The 25,221-nt window shown below is 49.0% G+C and overlaps 1 protein-coding gene across 2 annotated transcripts in view; it reads left to right on the top strand.

Annotated features, from left to right (window-relative positions):
- The window catches only part of Heg1 (heart development protein with EGF-like domains 1), an 87,655-nt gene that overhangs the window by 3,058 nt on the left and 59,376 nt on the right, over positions 1–25,221 (top strand). Inside the window, 2 exon segments of one of the 2 annotated variants that reach the window (NM_001427854.1) lie at positions 19,483–19,770; positions 22,686–22,976. In NM_001427854.1, the coding sequence (NP_001414783.1) occupies positions 19,483–19,770; positions 22,686–22,976 (579 nt within the window). 2 annotated transcript variants of the gene reach the window in all.

Raw genomic sequence — 25,221 nt, 5'->3', positions numbered from 1 at the left:
AGGGGAAATGGTGCTGCCTAGTTAAATGAAGCAGCCAGTCCAAGGAATAATAATCTTAGAAAAATGTGGTTCCCTAAAGGAAGAGCGCCGTGAGCCCAGCCCCTTCTGAGCTGTTTTCTAAATTGCCTCAACTTTGCTGCTCAACTCATCATTTAGCTTGGCCGCCATGTTACCACTGCAAGGTGCTCTGAAGGCTGGCTGGGGAGAAGGTGACCCTAACTGGCTGAGGCTGAGAGGTAGTTCTTGGCATCTAGAAGCCCGCTTCTCTGACAGAGGTTGTCACAAGTAGAGAGAGGGACTTGGTGTATGGCGTGCTGAAAAGCCAAATCCTTTTAACCTTGCCTCTCTCCTGGTGCATGCAGATGCTGAGCTCATGTTTTCTGCTCACCATCTGACTTGTGTGGACAAGGGGAGACTTTACTGTGCCCATGCCAGCTGGGCAGCTGCTGCCTCCTAGACCCAGGAGCTAGGGCAGGAGCCTCTGCCCTCCAGTGATCTCTCTGTTTCTACCAGCGCTGGTGGCCAGCTGTCCGAGAGCATCCTTATTCAGGGTGGGGAAGAAGGAAGCAGCAGATGGCAGTTGCTGTGTCTTAGCTACTCTGTATCTTCTTCAGCATCTTCCCTCCGCCCCAGCATCTTCCCTGTATGGGCAGGACACTTGAACTGTAACTGATACCTTTCTCTGAAGAATCCTGAGGAGACAAAAGGGAAGGCAACTAACTAACGGACAACCCTCTTAGAACTCCTAGCCTTTGAGCACCTATGTGTGGTCAGTGCATGTATTTTTTTTTTTTTTTGGTTCTTTTTTTCGGAGCTGGGGACCGAACCCAGGGCCTTGTGCTTCCTAGGCAAGCGCTCTACCACTGAGCTAAATCCCCAACCCCGCATGTATTTTTTTTAACCCCTTTTCACCCCCAAAGTCCTGCCAGGGGTATTGCTTCCAGTTTAATCTCCCTTTATGGGAGATGAAGCCTAGCAAGGTTAGTCACAGGGAAAGGAAGGAAACTGGATATGAGCCGATTTCAATCAAATTCATGAGCCCACCCCACCACGTGACAAGGTCTCTGTCTCTCATCTGTAGGACAGGAAAGCCGTGTTATAGATCCTTAGGGCCCTCCCCAGCTCACCATCCTTGCCTGGAGTTGGAGACCATGGTTAGAACTAGGTGGCAATCAAGATGCTGACAGGAGAGACTTTTTCCAAAAGTAATTTCTAAGGCTGGAGAGATGGCTCAGTGGGTACCTGGGTTCAATTCCCAGTACCCATGTGGCGGCTCACACGTGTCTGTAACTCTAGTTCCCAGGGGATCTGACACCCTCAACAGACACACTTGCAAGCCAAACATCAGTGCACATAAAACAAAAACACACAAAAAATTAAAAATTAGTGTGTGTGTGTGTGTGTGTGTGTGTGTGTGTGTGTGTGTAAACGCATGCGCATATGAGCGCAGGTACCTGTGGAGGCCAAGAGGCATCAGATCCTCTGGAGCTGGAGTTAGAGGTGTTTGTGAGCTGCCCAGTGTGGGCTCTGGAAACAGAACTCAGGGCCTCTGTAAGAACATGGCACACTCTGACCTCTGAGCCATCTCTCCAGCCCCAGGAGGGAAGATTTTAAGACAATTTTTAGGAGCAGGGGGATTGCCCATAAAAGTGTTTAAGTCTATAGATGTGTAGAATGATGTTGTATATGGCTCTTATCTGTATGTATGGCAATCCTTAAGTTATGGGTGCCTGGGGTAGCTTTCTGGGGTAGCTGCGTCCATCTTCACTGATATGAAGAGTTGGCTTTCTGTGGGCTCTGGGCTGGCACCATGGGACAGTGACTAACATTGTCAGTTGCTATCAGCACCTGCCCTGTGGAATGAAAAGGCATTCAGAAGTCCTCCATCGCTTCCATTTAACATCTGTGCAACTCCGTTTTCATTTTCCCATAGACGTCAACAAAGAGACTCCTGTCCTGTCTTCTCTCCCCTTCTTCTGTCAGAGTATGACAGATGTCTCCCTGCTTCTAAAAATAATCCTAAAATATCGACTCTCTCTGGACCCGGAATGTAACTCAGTGACTCCTAGCGCATTCTGCTCCTTCAGAGGACCTGGGTTGAGTTCCCAGAAAGTCAGAAAATATTTACTAAAGCCTTACCCTGTCTGGAGAGCTCCGTCAGGTGACATGGAGGTTGTAGGCTTCTGTATGGTGTCCCCTTCCTCCCCAGGGATTATCTCTCTGGAGCCCAACTGTCGAGGATATAAAACGTGGGACCACAATATAGTAATGTTTCATGAGCTAAGAAAGATCCAAGTTGGCACCGACTGGAAGAGTGGTATGGACAGAGCAGGCTGTGGTGTGGAAGTGGAGACTGTAGGGGGAGTAGGGCAAGGGAGACCTCCTGAGGAAGGAGGGGTGCGGTGAGTTTTTGGGAGGTTGACTAGGATGTGGGTAGACAGAGATGTGGACTTCTGGCATCCGCAGAATCTCACGCGTTGAAAAGCTCAAGGCTGGTTTCTTCTTTTGTTTAAGTTTCTGGGTTTGTTTTTAGTTCTCGTAGAATGATGGGTTTGCTGTGTCGTTTTCGACATGTGTGCTATAGTCTGCTGCTCATGTTTCTCTCCTGTTTCCCTCCCACAGGTCCCCTTTCTACCCTCCCCCCGCTCTCACTGTTCTCACGCCTCCCAGCGCGTGCATGTGCATGTGTGTGTGTGTGTGTGTGTGCAGAGGAACATAGGTACATACAGCACTCGTCTTGGTCTTTGCGCATCTGGTTCATTTCGCTCTCTGTGATCTCCAGTTCTGTGCATTCCTCTGGCATAGCTTCGTTCTCCATGGCTGAATACATGTGTGCGTGGATAGACAGCATGTTTTTCTTTGTCTGTTCGCTTGTCGAGAGTTGTCTAGGCTGGTTCCACATTTGCTCAAGACTCTTCGTGCAGAGGTTATCGTCAGTCAAGGCCAGAGGAGAGAAGATGTGCGGACGTGAATTGAGATTTCGAAATTATCATAGAACGCAGCCTGGGAAGGGAACTAGGGCCCATTGCAGAGGGCCTTAGAATCCTGCTCTGTCCATGTAATGCAATCCCCAAGCACTTCGTGGTCTTAGAGAGGAGAGCAAAGTCTTTTGTGTGTTCCTGTTTATTTGAGCCTGGAGCTGGGGCCTTGGGGACGAACCCCTGGCAGGTCTGCCTCACGCCAGCCCAGAAGGTATTCTGGAGCTTGTGGAAGGCTAAGACATTCCTTGAGTTTGGGGGAATAGGCTGAAATCAGGGCAGGGCTGTAGTAGTGGCTGTGAGGAACTGGAGGGTGAGAGAGACAAAGGCCTTTTAGTGGGGTAACAGGAGGGCCTGAGGCAGGGGGAGGGGAGGGGAAAGGAGGGAGAGGGTGTGGGAGGGGAGAGGGATGGGGAAGAAGGGGAAGGGGAGGGTATAAAGAGGACTTGTCCTTCAGTTTAAGGAGGTGTCTCCTGCTCCAGCTTTTCATTGTAAAAACCCACAGGCAGCAGGTCCCAGTAGAATTCTGCAGTCCTTCGATAGTGGGGACCTGACCCAGAGAGAAGCCAGGTCAGGTTCAGCCTGGGAGGGCAGTTTTTGAAGCCACATGGGAAGAGGAAGCTAGCTCTGTGTGGGTGGAGAGCATCCAGTCTAGATGGGAGAGGAAGAGGCAGTGGCCCAGGCACCAGCTAGGCCGGGAGGCACGGCAGGAGATGGGGTGGTTCAGAGGCTGGCTGTGATACGGAGAACACTTGAATACAGCACTCAGTTTAGCCATGAAACCGGGTAGCTGTCAGTCTCCCTGTGAGAGTAAGTTAGTTTCTGCTGACACAGGGAGACTGGGGAGGAAGAGGTTGTACAGCTGCCACTCTGCTTTGTTTGAGCTGTTTAGTGGGGACAGGGTGTAAAGAGAAGCCTGTGCAGAATGGCGGTGTGGCATCAGATGTGGCAGCCCTGTGGCATATTGGTCAGTGATGTGGAGAAAGACTGTCAGAGAGAGCTAAGACCCACTGACTCTCCTCGCCAAGCCATGTCAGGAGCAGACCACAGCACCCACCTACTTCACCTAGAAATCCCAATGTCGCCCTCTCCTTATCTCCTTCCTTGGCCTTCTACATTCTTTTGGGGAGAATAATTCAAGCTGAGTATGCTTCTAAAACACACGGGGACTCTGCCCTCTGTGTCTCCCCTGCCCTTTCCGTTCACCACGTCCACTCTTTGCCACTAACGGATGCTCAGGAAAGCCATAGTGATCTTCTTAAAGGGTGAGTCAGGTCACCCGATTCTGACCTTAAAACCACTGAGAGCCCTGCAGGGCAACCCTATCACCTTTCTAGACTCCGACTCTAATCCAGCTTGCTACTCAGAGCAGACAGTGTTTTCTCTGCTTTGTTGTTTTTGAGGCATGGTTCCACTATGTTGCCCAGACTGGCCTCGAACTTGGGATCCTGCTCCCTCTCCTTCCCAAGTACTGGGATCACAACCAGTGGTCTGTGCTTGCGTGTGTGGTGTGTGTGTGTGTGGTGTGTGTGTGGTGTGTGTGTGTGTGTGTGTGTGTGTGCATGTGTGTGTGTCTGTGTATTTGTGGTGTGTGTGTGTGCATGTGTGTGTGTCTGTGTATTTGTGGTGTGTGGTGTGTGGTGTGTGCGTGCGTGTGTGCGTGTGTGATGCGTGTGTAAATGCTAAATTTACTCCTGTCTTGGTGTCTTGACACAAGGTGCCCCTTCCTGTAGCTCCCCCCCATCACAAATGCATTCATGCTCACCTGTGTCAATGTTGGAAGAAAGGCACATTGGCTGTGGGGACTGGATCTTGAAGGGCCAGGAAAACTGGAAGAAGGTCACATTTCCTTTGAGTGCCCCCAGAGGGACTGTAGCAGGACTGTACCACATGCTGTAAGGCTGTGGCTACCAGATCCCTGAGGGAGCTGAAACACCATCTGCTAAATACACAGAGGCTGCTGAGAGCAGAGGGCCTGAGTGCTTTGTATTAGCTGTGGGGTACTGGAACTTTGTAGCTGTATTAGCTGTGGGGTACTGGAACTTAGTAGCTATATTAGCTGTGGGGTACTGGAACTTTGTAGCTGTATTAGCTGTGGGGTACTGGAACTTAGTAGCTATATTAGCTGTGGGGTACTGGAACTTTGTAGCTGTATTAGCTGTGGGGTACTGGAACTTAGTAGCTGTATTAGCTGTGGGGTACTGGAACTTAGTAGCATTCTGTTACCTGTGTATCCCCTGGAGTTCTTGAGGAAAGCATACAGGTGAGAGAGCACAGTGGGCAAAGCCCCATGTTTCTCCCTCCTGGGGCTGTTGGGGTTAGGGGCCAAGGCACAAAAGGGGCTCTGACCTTGCTCTGAAATCCTGGGACATCTCTATGTGAGGAAGGAGCTGGGCTTGGGGAGGCAAAGAAGGTAAACCGATGTGTGTCTCCTCAGTGTTTCTGGTAAATTGGAGGTACAGGCCAAGGAGGAAGATGAGTAGTGACTCCGGGCATCCTGCCACCACCATCCTTGGAAGCATCCAAGTTTCAGAAAGGAGGAGAGAGTGCACAGGAGAGAAGGCTAGGTTGTCGCCTGGGGGGATGTTAACCCTTGAGCAGTGTTAAAGCTGCTACTTTTCTCTCCCTGGGGACTGGGAGCAGGTAGACTAACTTCATTTGGGAAAAGGGCTTCGTTCATAGGGCCTCTGGGGCCACCGTGTCATTCATTGTTGCTGTAGGGTAAGTCTTTTCGGGAGGGTCATGTCTTGCCAATGTGTGACTAGAGTCCCGCTGCCTTTACTGGCACAGACCCCAGCTAGGGTCCAACCTCGGTGGATGCCCCTTGCCAGCTCTGGGACTTTGAAGATTTAGTTTCTTGTACCATTGTCTTCTTATCTCTTAAGTGGGCAGAACCCTTCCCAGGGAGTATATGGGCCATCTACCCTGTCAAGCCCCCAGCTCTGGGCCCAGCAGGAAAGCACTATAAATACTATAAATTCAGCTGCTGCAGAAACTAGGGCTTGCTTGCACTGGGCACAGTCTTACTTTGGTTTCTGCTGGTTTGGGTCAAAACCAAATTGGGGTCTATCGTCTTACATCTTACGGTCCATCACCGAGGGAAGTCAGGGCAGGAACTGAAACAGACTGTGGGGGGATGCTGCTCACTGGTTCGCAGCCCTGGCCTTGCTCAGCCTGCTTTCTTATATGACCCGGAAACACCTCCTTATGTGCAGCACTGCCCACAGGTAACCTGGGCCCTCCCACCTCAGACGGTAATTAAGAAAATGTCCCTACACGTTTGCCCACGGCCCAGTCTGAGGGAGGCAGTTCTTTTGACCTCTCTTTCTTTTTTGATAAAAAATAGAACCAGCGCAAACACTGTGTTGCTAGCATCCTGCCATGCACACAGTTGTCCTCTGGGTGTTTTGTCGGACAGGGCGCCAGTTCTTAAAGCAAGAGGCTCAAGTCCGCATCCTAGAGCCTCTGGGCCTTCCTCTATTCCAGAGCTCCGCCATTCTTCTCCATGCCTGGAACTCTCCATCTTTAGCCTTAAACAGAGCGAAAAGAGCCAGGCTCAAAGTCAGCAAAGCTCAGTGCCATCCACCCTTGCCTGGGACCATCTGAGACAGGATGATCCCATATGAAGCAAATGGGAAGGGAAGGAAACAGTCACGTAAATAAGCCTTTGAGGAGCAGGTTTGCCCCTCTGTGTGCAGTGAACATTTTCCTAGGTGAGAACCTCAGACTAGGTTTTTTTTTTTAAGTGTATTTTATTTTTAATTATGTGCATATGTATATGTCTTGTGGGCCTGTGTATGTATTAAACATTGTCAGACTTTGGGAAGTGACTTGAGCAAGAACAGCACTGCTGGAGTTAAGTGTTGTCCCGACGAAACTTCTTTGAAGAGGCTCATGCTCTCACAGGTGAGGTTTGTGGTTTGTAAGAAATTATTTATAGTATAGGCTTGCTCTGTGGTCATAAAGTGCTGTTGTCTGTGGTGGCTGGCAGAGAGATGGCAACAGTGGCTTGGGAACTCGGACATGGGTCAGAGGACCTTTGGTCTTAACCCCTTCTACGTCTAGACATGTGGCATGGAGAGGTTTATTAGTGTCTCAGGGTTGTGTTAAAAAATGGGGGCATTAGGAGCTGGAGAGATGGCTCAGTGGTTAAGGGCACTGGCTGTCCTTCCAAGGGACCTGGGTTCAAATCCCAGCACCCACATGACAGCTTACAACTGTCTGTAACTCCAAGACCTGACGCTCTCGTGTCGACATATGTGCAGGCAAAAAAACACCACTGCACATTAAAGGAAGGTAAACGGTTTTTTTTTTCTTTTTCTTTTTTCTTTTTTTCGGAGCTGGGGACCGAACCCAGGGCCTTGTGCTTGCTAGGCAAGCGCTCTACCACTGAGGTAAATCCCCAAACCCTTAAAAAAGTTTTAAATGGGCCCATTAATGTCTTTCCCTCTTCTTAACAATTGTGACTATGAAGGTACCCATAACCATAGTGAACCATAGTGAGTTATTTTAGTCATAATTCTGTGAATGAAGACCTTGGGCATATCATGGCTCTGGACCTGTCCCCACATTTGTAAAATGGAGATAACAGAACCCATCCTGTTGACTCCATGGTTATAAGCTTGACATAAAGCCACGTGGACGTGCTTTGTAACCATGTGCAGGATGCTTCTTATTAGCGCTATATTGGACTGTTAGTCTAAGGCAGGGCTTCACGAACGTTGATGTGGCAGGATCGGGGGACAGTTGGAAAGGAAGAGGAGAGAAGGATCAATGTCAGTGTCCTTTTAAAACTCTCCCTCCCTTTGTCCCTTCTTTTCTGGTCGCTGTGACCAGTCGTCTCTGTCCTTCTCTCCCTCCAAAAGAGACACCTTTCACAGCTCCCTTGGCCTTCGGCCTCCAACGCAGCCCGGGGATGGTTTGGGCATCGCCTCCTGTGAGCTACAGACTCTGGAAAGAGACATAGGAATGTGACCAGATGGTAAGAACGTGGTCCAGTAGGAGAAAATTGTCTCACAAAGCAAATGTGGGGTCCCCAAGGGAGAGCTTTATTTCTGGGCGCCGCTGGTGTTGTCTCTTGAGGAGCACAAGGCCATGGAGAGATTTTTAGCTTCTGAACTCGTTCTAAGAAACAGCCAGGTTTTGCTAGAAGGCAGGAGGAAAGCGAATAGGGCGTGCTAGGCAGGGAGACTCTACAGGTCTACAGTTCTAGAGACTCTTTAGGACAAAGGTGGGGGGACAGCTCGTCTTCCCCCGACATCTCTGAGCAGATGGCTCCTGGAGGTGCTTTGTTCCTCTCAGCAGCCTGTTCCTTCAGCTCGCTGCTGGATGGTCACCAGTTTAAACCCACGCATGGGTAGCAGTTACAGATGCAATGGGACATCCCTTCTATCCAGCTCCCCTTTGCTCTTGGTGACCCTTCAACTCCAGGCCACGCTGAACCACTGTCTGCACTTGACTTCTCTCACCTGCCAGTAGTTACCCACCGACTCCTCCTCCCTCATTGCCAGCATCCTCCCCTCCTCCCAAGTCCCAGCAGAGCACAGGCTCCCCTCGGCTGTGGGCTACTTAGAGTAGCAAGAGGTTCATCCTCCTTTGGGCTGTGAAACCTGTCTGAATCTCAGTGTCCTTGGTGAGCTACCCTTGGAAACTACCTAGGGGAAGCCTGTTGGTCCTGTTTGAAGAGACTGTGACCCTCTTTTAAAGAAACTGCTTAGCAAGCTGTGTGTGGCAGCACATGCCTTTGGTCCCAGCTCTCAGCACATAAAAGCAAGAAGATCTCTATGAGTTCGAGGCCAGCCTGGTATACAGAGCGAGTTCCAGGGCAGCCAGGGCTATTTAGAAAGACCTTGTCTCAGGCTATAGAGAGAGAACATGACTCAAAAAAAATTAAATAAAATAAAGATTCTTAGCAACCTTTTTTTCTCTTTAACTGGTCTCACTCATGCCTGGCTGAGGCCCACAGTGGGCCCGGACCCAGGGAGAGCTAATAACCCTGCTCCCTCCTTCTGCCTGAGCCCTGTGCCCACCACATCTGCTCCATTCATTTTCCAACAGGCATAAACAACTTATATTTCTATGATTCCCTTGAGACCGGGGCCACTTCACAGAGGTCTAGGAAGAAATTAGCTGCAGAATCTTATAAAAGTCACCCACAGGGCTGTGTAAATGTTAGAAGCTCGAGCCCCAGTCGCTCACATCCACACCGGGACAGCTTCTCCCTGCCCCTTCTCGGCCCTCCTCTCTCTCCCCCTCTTCCTCCTCGGAACCAGGATGTTTTTCCTTGCCTCTTCATTGTTTTACTAACCTGGCAGCTCTCCTTTGGTGGAGCCCTGCCACTGCTTCCTCTCTGGGTGTGAGCTAACACAGTGAGCACACAGGAGCAGAGGCCTGCTCTCGCCCTGCGCCTTCCTCAGCTCTTGGCCAGGCCTGGCACTGGCTGCCAACTTCAGCTTCCTTCCAGAGGTCCCTCCTTGGCTGAGGAGCCTCCACTCCAGCCTTTTTAAAATTTGCTTTTCAAAGGATGAGAGGGGACAAGAAAATGCAAGCTGTAAGTAAGGTTAGGTGCCCTCACAAAACAAGGTAGACTGCCCATTGCAGAAAGCTTTTGTGTATCCTTATTGAACTAAGTGGGAATCGCCTGACCCTTGACCCCGAGACTTTCTCTTGAGGACAGACCAAAAAAAAAGTCCCATGATTTTAAAGCTAAGAGCCCTAAGGTCCCATCAAGGTCTTTTAGCCTTTCCTCCTACCTGACTAGGCTACTTCCCTCCATCATGACCCTCAAGAGCCCCTCCTGACCAGCTCTGTTTCTGGGAGGCTGACCCTATCTTAAAGCTCCAGGCTAGCCTGTGTGTGTGTGTGTGTGTGTGTGTGTGTGTGTGTGTGTGTGTGTGTGTGTGTGTGTGGTGTGTGAGAGAGAGAGAGGACAAAGACAGACAGAGAGAGACAGAGAGACAGACAGAGAGAGACAGAGAGATCATCCTCAGACCTTAAGTCCAAAGGCTTTGTGATGTGTGTGATTTTTCTCAGGGCTTCTCCTTGTAGGATAAGAATGGAGCACAGGCCCTGAGAGCCCTGACAATCCACATTGACGGCTGAGCCTTTTGTTCACACAAACTCACTTGGCTCCCAAATGTCCTCCACCCAAAATCATTACATCCGCAGCAGCAGTTCAAAACACGGCCTGGGGGGTAGGCGGCCACCGTCAGATTACAACCACTTTCACACACACACACACACACACACACACACACACACACACACACACACACACACACACACACACCCAGGTTCCTGCCTGCCCCCCAGAATATCCCACCCCTGGCCATCCTGTATGAAATCCCCCTCATTTGAAGGGTTCCTGGGAAGAGGAAGGCCAGGAGGCCCCTCCTGGGGAGGGCCTCGGCAGCTCTGGGAGGAAGGAGGGCTCTCCAGCCCCAGGTTTTGCCTTGTAAACTCCCAGGGGCACAAGGTCTGCTTGGCTGGGCTTCTCACACCCCAGAGGGACTCAGCTGACTTACACAGCTCAGCGCTTAAGGTGGCTCTCCCTATCTGACTCATCCTGCAGCCCATGGCTGGTGCTCAGTAAAAATATATGTTCTGGTTTTCAGTGCGGCTAAATATACCCAACATAAAAGTTACCGCTTTAACCATTTCCAATTTCCATTCAACAATCACAGTGTTACTTCCCCCCAACACATTCATCTCCAGAAACTTTTCATCTTAAATAGAAACTCTTAAGTAATAATCCCTGGCCTTAAGCCCCAAGTAACCTCTGGCCCACTTTCTGTCTTGGTGAGGTTTTTATTCCAAGCACTTCACGAGTGGAATCATACCATGTTTGTCCTCCCGTGTCTGGCTTGTTTTGCTTGCACATATTGGTAGCCATAGAATAGACATTGTCTGCATATACCACATCCTGTTAACCCTCTCGTCCACTGCCTCCTTTCACCTTTTGCTTGCTGTGGTAAACGTGTGTCAGTTATATGTTTGGGTCTCCACTGTCCATTCGATGAGCTACAGACCCAGAAATGGGATCGCTGGACCATATGCTAATAACTCTATGTTTAAGTTTTGCAGGGGCTGCTGGACCGTTTCCATAGCAGCTGAACCCGTTTGTTTACATCCCTGCTCATATAATAAACACCAGTCCCTCTACATCCTTCCTAGCCCTTGCTGTCCCCCACCCCTGCCTTTAATAGTAGCCATCCCTGTGCGTGTTAGAGCCGTTATTTCGAATCCATACGTGTCACTTACTGGCTAGACGGTGGATTTAGAACTGTAATTCTCCCTCTTGTGCCTCTGTCCTGTCATCCAAGGCTGAGACTTAATCTGTTATCATGATCCGGAGAGGACCTGGTCACCTTTAGAGAGGAATAGGGAGACGCCAATGATAACCTAGCCATTGGCCAGGACGATTAGTACAAAGCAATGCTGTGGCAAGTGACCTGGCCACACACTGTGGATTAATTCAGGCAGAGCTGTCTCAGCTTCTCTTCTGGGCACGCACCGGTTTTAACTGCAACTAATTGGGAAAGACACCAGACATGATAGTCTCTGCGCTGCCACCATTCTCAGGGTTAACCTGCTTGCTGACTTCAGGACTGTGCCTCAGTTTCCCCTTCCATTAAAGAGAGAAGAATTACCCTCATGCCAGCCTACTGAGAATGTAAGGCTTTAGAAGGATAATTTAGGCCCCTTAAATTTTCCTGTAAAAAAGTGCTTTGCGGGGTAGGGAAATGTGTGGGATTCTTAATTGGCTCTCTGGGGATAAAAGCATAATTTCATTCTCGTGGGAAGGACCGGCGAGCTCTGTGTTCTGCCTCTCTTCAGTAGGTGGCAATCTACACACTAAAGAAACCAAAAAGGGGGGGGGGAGGTAAGGTCTCCCTCCTCCTTGAGACTTTTCTCTCCTCCCTATGTGAGCAACCCAATTTTAGGAAAAATATTGCGATTACAGAGAAACGCAATCACAAGCCTGAGACCCCGTTGCTGTGTTCTGACAATTAGGTGCAAAGTGTCAGATGCACAGTTCAAGGGGACTTTTCAAGTTCAGGATCTGGGGATGGGGTTGCTCCAAGGAGAGGTGGGATGTCCCAGGGCTGGGGATGAGGGTGGCATGGCTGCAGACCCTAGCCACAGGACCTTCTTCCTTCACAGGTAGACAACTAAGTGGCCATTCTGCAGGACTGGTGCCCATGGTCCCCTGGGACCTTTCAGCTTCTACCACCTTCCTCTTCCCAGGCCCTGAAATTGCGTCCTTGTCATCTGTGTCCCTGTGGCTGGCAGATTGAAATCCTTTAACTCTGACCCTGGTCTTCAATTCTGCCTTCATCCTCTATCCCTCTTCCTTGTCAGCCATCCCAGCCATCAGCCAGATGTTTGCTGTTGGAAGTCAAAACATCACCTCAACTTCGTGTGTCAGAAGCAGACTTCGCTCGTTCCCCCCCCCCGAAACCCGGTCTCCTTGCCGATGCTGCACTCGCCATTGGGGTTCCTTTCAGCATCCATTGACATCATCTCTGCTGGAGGCTGGTGTAGACGGCTCCTTGTTCAGTCTCCCACAGACCAATGTGCATCCGTTGGCACAGCCAAGTCTGGTTTCAGAGCCCGTGCAATAAGCACCATTTCCCGCCTCTTAGGGAGAAACAAGGTTGGCAAAGTTGCTTGAGACCCCATTGAGATTGCAACAAGGGGGTTTCATTTTGAACCAGTGGGATTTTTTTGTTTTTATTTTTGTTTTCGTTTTTCCCTTCAGCTCTACCCACCAATGACCTGCGGCCTCATGGAATACGTTGGAGAAATAAAGGGCTTATTCTTCAACTCACCCCCCCCCCCAAGCACAAGCTGGTACCGGTCTGCACTAGTCATTTGGGCCTCTGTAGGGCTGGATGGTGAGAGTAGGGGTAAGACCTCCAGGGGGGAAATGGCTTGTTTGGATAACACAGGCCCATCACCGCTCAGGAGCAAGGCTAGCTTAACACACACACACACACACACACACACACACACACACACACACACACACTCACTGGGATGGGGGAAGGCGGTTGGGATGGGGACGTGGATTGGAGGAGTCGCTGCTGAAGCAGCTGCTAATTAGGAAATGTGATTCCGGGCTGTGCCAGCTTCCCTCATGAACGCCAGTTCCCAAACAGATGTTTTAGAGCGTTAGGATGCTACAGGACTGAAGTTGTCAACGTGGGGGGTAAATATCCAAGCGTAGCAGTGTTGACTCTCTTGTTAATTTAGTCTCCGTTTGTAGCACAGGGGGGCAGTTCTGGCTTGACACAGGTGGCCAAGCACAGAAGGCCAGCATCCTTGCTCGAGGATGGCCGAGAGCGCCGACACACCAACCCCCGTGGTTGGCGTGGCTCCGTGGTTTGAATGATTGTCTCTGACAGAGAAAGCTGGCTGGAAAGGTGAATGGGTTAGCTTTGACTTGAGCTTCCTGGAGGCCACCCTTGATCCTAAAGTGGCCAAAGCTAGAACTCAAGGCACAAAGAGACACTTAATGACTTCTTACTGATCTAGGCGGTGCTGGTACCTACTTACCACAGCCAGCAGGTCTCAGGCCGTCAGGAGTAGCAATGCTGGTCCAAGGTGTATCTGGATGCTCTGGAGAGATGCCCATTGGCCTCTTCTCTATGGCTGGTCCACTAGTTCTGTCCACAGCTGACATTCATGAAGGCTGGTATAGGGAGGACTAAGTGGCTCAGGTTGTATCATGAGGCCTTTGGCCGTGGATTCACAAACCATGCACACGCTATGCTTAGTAAAGTCACTGGGGCCCCACACATCACTACTTACGAGTCTCATATACCAACTTTGTACTTAACGGCTACAGACCACCTACCCAGGGGGCAGTTTGGGGTTCAGTTGAAGTCATGACAGAATGACTTTCCCAGATCTCCAGTCTTGTATCTTTATATCAAGATACCAGATGTATTAGTTGCTTTTCTGTTGCTCTGAGAAAACACCATGACTGAGACAACTTAGAGAAGAAAGATTTTGTTTTGGCTTGCACTCCATAAGGTTAGAGCCTGTGATGCTCGTGCCAGCATGGCGGCAGGTAGCAGGCGAGGCGCAGGAACAGGGAGCCGAGAACTTACATCCTTTGCTGTGAGCACAAAGCAGAGAGCAAACTGGAAATAGCAAGAGAACTTTAGCTTTGAAAGCTCCCCCTGCCCCCCAGTGGGCTGGAGAGATGGCTCAGTGGTTAAGAGCACCGACTGCTCTTCCAGAGGTCCTGAGTTCAAATCCCAGCAACCACACGGTGGCTCACAACCATCTGTAATGGGATCCGATGCCCTCTTTGGGATGTCTGAAGACAGCGACAGTGTACTCACATAAAATAAATAAATCTTAAAAAAAAAAAAAAAGTCCACCCCTAGTGTAGCAAGGCTGTGCCTCCTAAACCCAGGTATTAAAACAGGGGAGCCTATGAAGCTACATGTGAGTTCCGGGTAGCCATACTAGGCTACCAGTATGCTGTGTCTTATTCCTCCTCCGTTAGCTTTTATTTTTAATAAGCCTACATATAGTTTAACAATGAACGGATTTTATAGAGCTGTAGTGAAACTTCTGACCACCTTCAACGCTGTCAGTTGATATCACTTGTAATTTTGTCCATAGCTATTAATTTTATTTTGGTTTCAAGTGATGCCCACCAATTTCTCTCTGTGGAAAATTTATGTCCTTCCAAGGTCTACCAGGGTGGACGTGACGCATTTTAATTATGCTTAGTGTTAGCTTGAGGTCTTGCCAGTGGAGTTTTACCCTTCTGCACCAGTGAGTCTGATCCTGCCGTCCATGCTCTTGTTAGCCAGTGTTAATTCTACTTTTAATGACTTTTTAAAAATAAACTCACTGTTTCTTCAGACGCACACCTTGATTTCCCTTGTATGTTGAATCCCCTTCCTTGTGTGTCTAGGACTTTCTTGCTTGAAATCAAACCTCTGTCGTTTCTTTTAGTGTTAAGTCCTAAACCTGTGACAGTTGGCTGGTACGCCTATTGACTGTGGATGCTGACCTGGCCACCAGGTTCTCCCAGCATCCCTCAGTCCCTATCTGTTACAGGATATGGCTGGCACACCCTGCCCCGTACCGGAACTCTCCAGCCCAGGGGCTAGGCTGTCCTCCCTCCAGAGGCTTCTCTATATAATCTAGCCATTTTGGTTACCCGGTTCTCTTGGCCCCTTTACCTCTTGGCTCAGGCCAGGCCTCAGGATGGGCAGCTCCTCTCTTCCTCTCCTCACATGGCCCGGCTCAGTCTGCCCAGGTTCACTCTGGACTCCCAGAGGGCTCTGCCTCTGCCTGTGCTCTCTCTTCTCTCTGTAATGAAAAGGAAACTTCAGCCCCTGAGGAGCAGTCAGGTCTTTTTATTTCTTTCTCTTTTTTCCCACTCAGGATGGAGGGCAGTTAGCTCACCTTTGAGTGAAAACCATTTTACTCGATACTTTCGGAATACTCCTCAAAGATGGTTCTCTTGGCACATTGCAAATGCTGCTCAACTGACTTTCCTTTTTTTTTTTAAGACTTATTTATTTTGTGTATATAAGTACACTGTCACTGTCTTCAGACACACCAGAAGAGGGCATCAGATCCCATTACAGATGGTTGTGAGCCACCATGTGGTTGCTGGGATTTGAACTCAGGACCTCTGGAACAGCAGTCGGTGCTCTTAACCCCTCAGCCATCTCTCCAGCCCTCAACTGTCTTTCCTTTGGTTTCCTTTGTATCTGGTTTACCTGTTTGCTGTTTTTCTTCTGGTTAAGACTTCTGTGAGTTTCCACAGGTTCACTATGATATTAACATACGTACTACATACATACATACATACATGCACACATATATACATTTTTGTGTATACACACGTGTGTATGTGTATATACATATATTCACACAATACATACATATTATATACATACATACACATACATACATATATACATTTTTGTGTATACACACATACATATGTACATACACATATATGTACATATTATATACACACATATACACATACACATGTATGTATACACACACACACAACCTAGGATTTTGTTAGCATTCCTTAGCTTAAAGATTTGTTCTTTTCATTGGTTCTGGAAAATTCTCCACTATTTTCTTTGTGGATATTTCTTTGGCCTTCCATTGTCTTCCCATAGAACTCTAGTTAGGAGCTGGGGACATGGCTCACAAGTTAAGAGTAATTGGTGCTGGGGCTGGGGATTTAGCTCAGTGGCAGAGCGCTTACCTAGGAAGCGCAAGGCCCTGGGTTCGGTCCCCAGCTCCAAAAAAAAAAAGAACCAAAAAAAAAAAAAAGAGTAATTGGTGCTGTGTCAGAGGACCTGAGCTTGGTGCCCAGTGCCTGTGATGGGCAGCTTACAGTTACCCCTAACTCCAGCTCCAGGGGAGCCTGTGTACTCTTCTAGCTTCCAGAGATCCCCACCTGCCCAACATCCCCACATAAATTAAAAAAAAATTTTTAAATAAAATTCTAGTTCAGTATGTGTTCAACTTCTTTTTCCTAATTTGCTAAACTTTTGTTTATAGTTTCTGTATTTTTACCCAGCTCTTAGCATTCTCTCTCTCTCTCTCTCTCTCTCTCTCTCTCTCTCTCTCCATTCCCCCTCCCCCCCTCCCTCCCTCCCTCCCTCCCTCCCTCCCTCCTTCTCTCCCTTTTTAAATTATGTATGTGTGCCTGTGTGTCCGTGAGGGGTGTGTGCACGTAAGTTCAGGTGTCTGTTAACATACACATCTTCCTCGATGATTCTAGTATTGGAAACCTTATCTGATTTGCTAACCGTCCTTCAAGAATGTTTGGTTTCTGGCTCATTTGGGATGTTGTCATTGTTGTTATACTGCAGTGTCTTATTAGACATTTTCGTTTGTTTGTTTTTAATCAGTAAATGACCGGAATTGCTCTGAAAGTAAGTCCGTACATATAATGTGTGTCTGTATGGCTTTGCCAGGATCCCCGAGGCACTATCAGGGCCACTCCCCTCTCTCCCCATTATTCACTGGTGTGTGAATCCTGGCGATCTTTAGATGACCTTTTAAAAGATTCAGTCGTGGGGTTGGGGATTAAGCTCAGTGGTAGAGCGCTTGCCTAGGAAGCGCAAGACCCTGGGTTCAGTCCCCAGCTCCAAAAAAAAAGAACCAAAAAAAAAAAAAAAAAGATTCAGTCGTTTTTTTAGTATTTCCTCAAGGCTTAACCCCACTCTCCAGAACACCCGAACCATACAGGGAACTGCATCTGTGCTGCCCACTCAGCCAAGATTGGCTTTGTGGTCACAGACTTTACAGTGAGATCGCTTTTAGCTTTCATCTTAAACCAAGATTGACTGGCCAGGTTTCTTTGCCGTCCCCCTGTGGGCTAGTTTCCATTTGTCTTTTGTCCAGGGTCGAGTCCTTCTGAGTCCCACCGTGCACAGTGGCTTCCCTTGAGCCTCCTGGAGAGTTCACGCCGTCCACCTCTTGCACCCCTGCCTTCGTTAGGAGGTTGAGATGTCGCATGGCTGTTGGCTTCAGTCTTTGCTCACCTGTCTCCGTTCCTAAGCTTGGCTGGGTTTGGGCCTCAAAGGATTTGATTCTTTCCAGCTCAGAAGTGCATATTTGGATATTTTCTACATCTATTTTATTCAGGATTTTTAGCCGTTGATGGGGCAGGATTATTGAGGACACCGCAGGGGACTATTGTCAGTCTTGTAGTTTTATTTATAGCATGCATTTTTTCCACCCTTGCACCTTTAGTCTGCCCTTGGGGAGGTAGCATGGTTGCTGTGAGCGGTGGTTGCCTGCGGCCACTCTTTCTACAGTGGAATTCCTTCAGCTGACAGGGGTCTGTGATTTCCGCTCCTGTCCTCTGAAGAAGGGGCTATCACTGCCTTCAGGAGGCCAGTCACACTTCCCAATGGCTGGGCCTCTGCCTTTTTATAGCTCTGACGAACCTAAATTTATTATCTTCCTTTTGTTTCTGGCTTCCTAGCCTTGGGGCATCTCTCTGCCTTTCTGCAACTCCCCCCCTCCCTCTTTTTTTCTGATTTCCTTTGAGAGTAATTTTTCTTTTTTTGTGTCCAATTAACCAAAAAGGTAGAGAAAGCATCCTTACACCTCTGTGCTTCTTCAGTCCCTTTGAGGTTTACCTCTGCAGCAGAGCAGGAAGGATTAGACAAGCATACCCCGTGGGTTGCTGCATTCATAACCTTAGAGACTTTGTGGTCACCTCTGGCAGCACCCTCCTACATCCAGCTCTTAGCATGTCAGGCAGGCTGAGCCCCTAGAGGAGCCCAGATGCCCTAGCGACTTCCCCCGCCTCTCCAGGAAGCCTCTGCTAATTATCACCTCCAGGAAAGAGAATCAAGAAACAGCAATTCTCAGGGGACTGAGAGAGGAAATAACTCCCTTAGAAAGTTCTCAGAATCTCAGAGGGCAGTTTCTGTGATCACCACCCAGCCCACCTTAGGTAGCCTAGCTGGCTGCTACAGTGTACTGAGGAAGCTATAGCCATGCCCACTCGTGGTTATTAAACCCTTAAAACATGGCCAGTAAAGGGCTGGAGGGATGGCTCAGTGGTTAAGAACACTGGCTACTTTTCCAGATGACCTGGGTTTGATTCCCAGCAACCACCAGTACCTTTTCTGGCCTCTGAGGGCACCAGACATGAAAGCGATTCAGACATACGCTCAGAACACGCAGAGGGGTGGGGCACAGTAAATTATTAACTGGATTTAAGGTTCAATACGAAGATATAATTACCATCATGATGCTTCTTATATCAAGTTTATATCAAAGTGATAGGTTGAATAAAATAACATTTCACTTTTTATTATATATATTTAAAGTGGCTTCAAGGTTGGTTTTAGGCATTGTGAGTTTTGCTCACTTTATCTGCTGGGCAATAGAAATCTAAAAGATAACGTTCCTTTTCTGTGTTTGTAATATTTAGATGCAAATGATAGTTCTGCGTGCCTGCAGTCTCTGCTTATCAGATGGGTTGATGTCTTTTGCCTGGGCATATAAAGATAGAACTGACTTCATTCTCTCCCCACTGAGAATTTTCCATGGTGCCACAGCCTCCAAGCCCAAGCACAAAGAGAAATATTCTCAAATGAGGAAAATAAAAACGGGTGGGGGAGCACTTATAACGATTTAATTTTTCGATTTGTTGGAGTGTGCACAAGTGTGTGTGCATGTATGCAATGCATGTGTGTGCAGTTGTCCTCAGAGACCAGAAGAGGGCGCCCTGGAGTCCCTGGAGCTCGAGACGCAGGCATTGCGAGCCGCTTGACATGGGTGCTGGGCTGGACACCAGTACTCTGCAAGAGCAGCAAGTGCTTCTTCCTGCCGAGCCATCGCTCTAATCCCCAAACGGAGCTTTTAAGCAGTCACGCAGTCAGCGATAAGCGCTGAAGGTCATTTCGGGGTGCCAACACCCAGGTTTCTTCGGGTTTACTTTTCAAAAGCCATTGAGTTTTCGTTGATGCATTTGCTATTTCAGCCACTGCAAGGAACCATTGGCCGGAAAGAAACAACACTGAACCCCACATGGGATACACCCCCGTTTATCAGAGTCAAGAGGACCATCTGGGTTCCAGAAAGGGAGTGACAGCTCAGACTGCCAGAATGAGTCACAGTTCCTCAGAAGCCCCAGAAAACCCCTCTCTCCTCTCTGAAACAAGTGCTGAGTGGAGGACCATGTCTTCCGGCAGAGCAGACATCGCGGCTCTGCAACTCGGATCCTCGCCCAAGATCGCCACGGCGCGGACCGCCCCCAGCAGCTTGTCGTGTAAGTGTGTGCCTTGATGCTTTTTTATGCACGTCCAGTCCCCCAAAACAAATTCTCTGCCCCATTCCCACCCTACCCCCACATCCAGAGCAACTGTGACCATTTAGAGGTTCTGCGTTGGGGTGCATTAGGTAAGTCCTCCTCAGCGCCCCTCTTGTAAAGTCAGACCAGGGAGGAAGGTGCAGATTTGTGGAACGTACTGGTTGGTCCTTGGGTATCTATGCTCCACGGCACTCTAAACCCACATCTTCTCCATCCTGCCAAGATCCTGCGGTACAGTCACGTGTCCCACGGGGTGGGGAAGAAGGCTAGGCTTTGTTTGTGTTGATGGAGTTTGAGTGGTTCTTGCTGCTCCAGTCTGCACAGTCGGTAGCTTAGTACCTCAGCGAAGGACTTGCAGTTCTATGAGTACAGATCAACCGGAAGAAGGAAGAAAAGAAAAGTAGTGCTAATTAGGCCCACAGCTACATAGCAACAAGCCCGCTCTCTCGGTCCTTCCAAGAGTGCGGTGAGGTTCTTGTCACTCTCGATTTGAGGTTTTGGAAACTGAAGCTCCCCAACCGAGAATTTTCCCCCACTGAGAAGAGCCGGCAGACCAGTCAACCCAGTATGTGGAGAGCAGGCAGCAGGTTTCTAAGTGAGGAAAGCCTAAATCTGTGTGTTGAGTGAACAGGCACTATGGCTGAGAAAGCATGTGCCTAGAGTGAGCAAAGATATAAGGAAGTAAAAACACGTGGCTTCCTATGGGGCATCAGTGTCAGCATCCTCACTGGGAGAGTATAGAGCAGGGGGCAGATGGCACTGTTGGGAGGTTCTGGGGGGAGACAGGATGTTTGCAAGTCAAGCAGTTTCTACCTGATGTGGTGGGACTCACTGAAGGGTTTTTGCACAGTGGAGTCACCATGTCAACAGTCTGAGGGAGGAGCCATCTGGCAGCCAGCCTATGAGGTGTCTGGTATGGGAGTCAAAGGGAACCTGAAGTGAGTTGAGCCATCGGGTAGGCATGGAGACAGCGGGCTGGCTGATAGGGGGCGACTGGGTGCTGAAGAACTGCTCAGCAGATCTTAACACAGGAAGGGCCGGAGAGCTCTCCTAACAGGTGCAAAGCCCTGGATTCAGTCCCCAGTGCTGTCTAAGACACACGTGCATTCTCAGGATTCAGAAAGTGGAGGCAGGAGAGTCGGAAGTTCAAAACTGGGCTGGAGAGATGGCTCAGCCGCTAAAAATCACTTTTCCAGAGGACCCAACTTCAGTTCACAGCACCCACACTGGATGTCTCACAACCACAGTAATTGTAGCTCCAGGGGAGTCAATGCCTCTTCCAGCCTCCCTAGGCGTGCACACACATGCATGAACATATGAGTATACATACATAATCACACACACACACACACACACACCCCTAAAAATAATTTTTTTTAAGTTCTTAGAAGTCATCCTTGAACTGAACCACCAACCAGAGAACATACATGGGCTGGTTCTAGGCCTTCCCACACGTATGTAGTAGATGTGCATCTCGGTCTTCATGTATGTCCCAAACAACTGGAGTAGAGGCTACCCCAAAAGCTGTTGCCTGTCTGTGGGATATGTTCTTCTAGCTGGGCTGCCCTGTCTGGCCTCAGTGGGAGAGGAAGCCCACAGTTCAAGTCCCAGAGACTTGAAGTGCCAGGGTGGGGGATATACCTAGGGGATACCCACCCACTCAGAGGAACGGAAGGAGACAGGGGAAGGATTGTAGGAGGGGGTGACCGGGAGGGAAGCAGTGAGCAAGAGGTAAAGTGAATTTTAAAAAGTTGTCTTTGAGTTTGAGGCCAGACTATGCAACATGAGACCCCCACACAAACACCTCGAAAATTAAAATTAAATAAAGATCCTCACCCCAGCCCAGGAAAGGTGGGCAGATCTCTCAAGTTCGAGACCAGCCTGGTCTACAGAGTGACTTCTGGGACAGCCAGGGTTACATAGTGATCCCATCTCACAAACCAAAAACCAAGCAAAACAGAAAAAGATTCGTATCAAAAGAAGGGTTAGGGATTTAGCTCAGTGGTAGAGCGCTTGCCTAGCAAGCGCAAGGCCCTGGGTTCGGTCCCCAGCTCTGAAAAAAAGTAAAGAGAGAAAAAGAAAAAAGAAAAAAAGAAGGAAGTTTGATAGCTGGTGAGGACCTCGTGTAGAGGCTGAAGCCATCAAAGGTGACATCAAAGGGGTTTCATACCCCTGTGACAGTCTGATTGGAGGCCCTCCATTCTGTAAGGGAAAGGAAGGAAGGCATTTTGTGTCCCAGCCAGTCATGAAGGCTCAGAAGCCCTGTGGGTGTCCTCTCTGATTTGGCTGATTGTCCAGTGTTGGGAATTCTGCATGGGTTGAATTCTGGTACATTCTGGGGCCCTTTGTGGAAGGTGAGAAATAAACCCTCGTGGTCCAACACTGATTTCTGAGTTGTAGAACAGTGGTCCTCAACTTTCCTAATGCTGTGACCCTCTAATACAGTTCCTCATGTTGTGGTGACCCCCCCAACCATAAGATTATTTTTGTTGCTGCCTCATAACTGTAATTTTGCCACCGTTATGAATTGTCATCTGTTTTCTGATGATCTGAGGTGACCCCTGTGAAAGGGTCGTTCGACCGCCAAAAGGGGTGGAGACCCAGAGGTTGAAAACCACCTCAAAATAGTCTGAGGCTTAGCAGCAGCTGACCCCATTACTGATAATCCTTCTCCTGCAGGCTGATCATTGCTGAGGTCAAAGGACGATCTTTGGTTGGTGGTCTCTCTTGCAGTTCCTTTTCCCTAGAGTGGGTAGTCCTTCCTGCCTGGCATCTGTGTATTTCACAGACTCTGGGGCTGAGCCCACTAGAGATCACAAGACATTTGCAAGTCCGCCGGTGGGATTTTTAATTGTTGTCCTGTCTGCTTTTAGCCTTGGAAAACCTTCCTCAGCCACACAGCAGTTCCAGGTCCCAAAGAAGAATCCCCTCTTCTCAAACAGAGAGTGAAACATCCCCAGGCTTCCCGGAGAGGACCAGGCAAGAAGGGACTGTGCACACACAAGTGGCTGGCACCTGGGTTTCCAGCCGCACCTCCGTTCCTGCTCTGGAAACTGGGGAGCCAACTGTACTCTCCCAGGAGAGAGATTCATCTGGCCAGGAATACTCCGGGCCACCATTCTCCTGGACTCAGAGTCACCCTCCTCCTTCAGACCACCCCTCGTGTGAGTACTCCTGTCCCCAGCTGAATCCTCCAATCTCAAAATAACCCCAAGTGGATGGGTATAGCCAGGTAGTGAAGTGCTGTGTCAGGGTAAGGGGGCAACAATAAGCCAAGGGTGGTTTAAAAGCCACTCCTCGAATGCCAAGTGCTTTGGGTTGGATGTACAATAAGTGTGGTTCGTCTCAGTATTGACCTTCCTACATAAAATACGTGGAGGGGGGAGGATATCAACTGGTCTGGTGGCTGCTATGTCCCCGCCTCCTGTCTCCCCCTTTTCCTTTTCTTCCCTTCCCTGTACACACAACACACAGCAAAGATTACGTGTGACTGAACTGTGTGCTTATGGGAGCGGCCCTGTGCCAGGGTGCTTGAACGAAATGAGAGCCAGACACAATTACGCCGCGTGATCGGCAGTTTGAGTTTTGCTTGTTTATTTCTGTAAAAACAGTTTCTTTGCTGGCCGAGAAAATAGAGGCGCACATTTCCCCGGCTCTGTTTCCAAAGCCTCCACAGTGCAGGTGTTTGCATGGCTTCTGTTAGGCCCGATGCTTGTAGAGAACTGTCTTGTCCCATTCTGCCATGCCACTTCCAGCGCACCAGCCTCCACTAAGCTACTCTAAGCCACTGGTGGTTTCCTCTGAGCCACTATATCACACACTCGTCAGACCAGGCCAGCCATGCCTACCTGCCCAGAGACTGTAGCCCTCTGGAGCACATTCTAGAAGGGTTCAGTTAAGGTTTGAGGAGTGGGGATGCTCACTTGTGTTCACAGATCCCACCCCCAGGGGAGCAGATCCTTCTGTGAGCCAAAAAGATGCTGTAAACTGCCTCTCTGCAGGCTGTTCCTGTTTTTAGCCTTGGGTTATGGGAGGCCAGACAGAGCGGCTGCGTTTGCCCTGTCCAAGTCCTTTTAAGTGTGTGTGTGTGGGAGGGGTTTGTTTTGTTTTTAGTTTTTAAAATACATATAGCTTTCTATTTATCCTCTGAGAATTCCATGCATGCACACAGTATATTTGGACCATGCTCACCCCTCCCCATAACCACTGTCCAGCTCCTCCAGACTCCTCCCAGACGTCCATCACTTTATAGCTTCATGGCCTCCCTCCCTATGGATCCAGTCCTTGCTGGCCGTAAATCCATGGGTGTGAGGCCATTCATTGGAGCGTAGTCAACGTACCAGGGACCACATCTCCTAAAAGAAACCAACTCTTCCTCCCGAAGCCACCATCAACTATCAATGGTAGCCCCTCAGCTTGGGGGAGGGGGGTTATGTTCCACTCCCTCAACCGTGACAGCACGGGAGTTTGTTTTTTAAGTACTTGGCAAAACTGGGGAGTATGTCCTTGTGTCGTTGAAGCAAAGACTGAGCCCAGAGGTCCCTGGAACACCTATTTAAGGGACCAGTCTTCTTGCCTAGGCTAGTGCACACTTCCCCACTGACGGGCAGAATTTGTGGTTCGTGCTTGTAGGAGATTGCTTTTTAAGATTATCCATAAGTGGCCCGGAGAGACGGTCAGTGGTTAAGAGTCCTTCCTGCTCTCCTGGAGGACCCAAGTTTGGTTCCCAGCACCCACACCAAGTGGCACTGAAGTCACAGAGTCGGTAACAGAGGTCTAGAGGGTCAGATGTCTTCTAGGCATCCACAGGCATTCATACAAACACACAAAACTGCAGAACTAAAAATAAATAAACAAACCTTTTTTTTTTTAAATAAAAAGATTATCCCGAAGTGTTAGTTGAATTAGACAAAGCTCTGAGGCTATACAGCCTTGGTTTCTGTGGCTCGGTGATTTACAACCGGCTTTGTGTTTCCAAGTAATTTCTACCATAATTTTGGCCAGGTTCGTTTAATGTTGATCATATACATTATGCCTAGTACTGTGGTGTATTTGAAATGAATCCACGTTTCTAACTTTACTGGACCCGACTCTCGTCTTCTGCATGTTTCAGGCTAAAAGGCAACAGACCCCCACAATCATCCTTTTTTTAAAAAAAAAAAAGACAGGGTCTTCCTGTGTAGTCCTGACTGGCTAGGAACTCACTGTGTAGACCACGCTGACCTTGAACTCATAGAGATCTGCCTATCTCTGCCTCTCAAATGCTGGAATAAAGACCTGAGCCACTAAGCCTGCCTCTGACCCTTGTTCTTTGGGCAGTTCTAAAGCAGTGGTTCTCAACCTTCCTAATGCTGCAGTCCTTTAATACAGTTCTTCATGTTGCGGTGACCACTAACCATAAAATTATTT

The sequence above is a fragment of the Rattus norvegicus genome, chromosome 11 (assembly GCF_021556685.1).
Source record: "Rattus norvegicus strain SHRSP/BbbUtx chromosome 11, alternate assembly SHRSP_T2T, whole genome shotgun sequence".
In the NCBI taxonomy this organism is placed as follows: domain Eukaryota; kingdom Metazoa; phylum Chordata; class Mammalia; order Rodentia; family Muridae; genus Rattus; species Rattus norvegicus.
The sequence above is the reverse complement of the archived record's forward strand: the minus strand, read 5'-3'. Positions and strand labels throughout refer to the sequence as shown.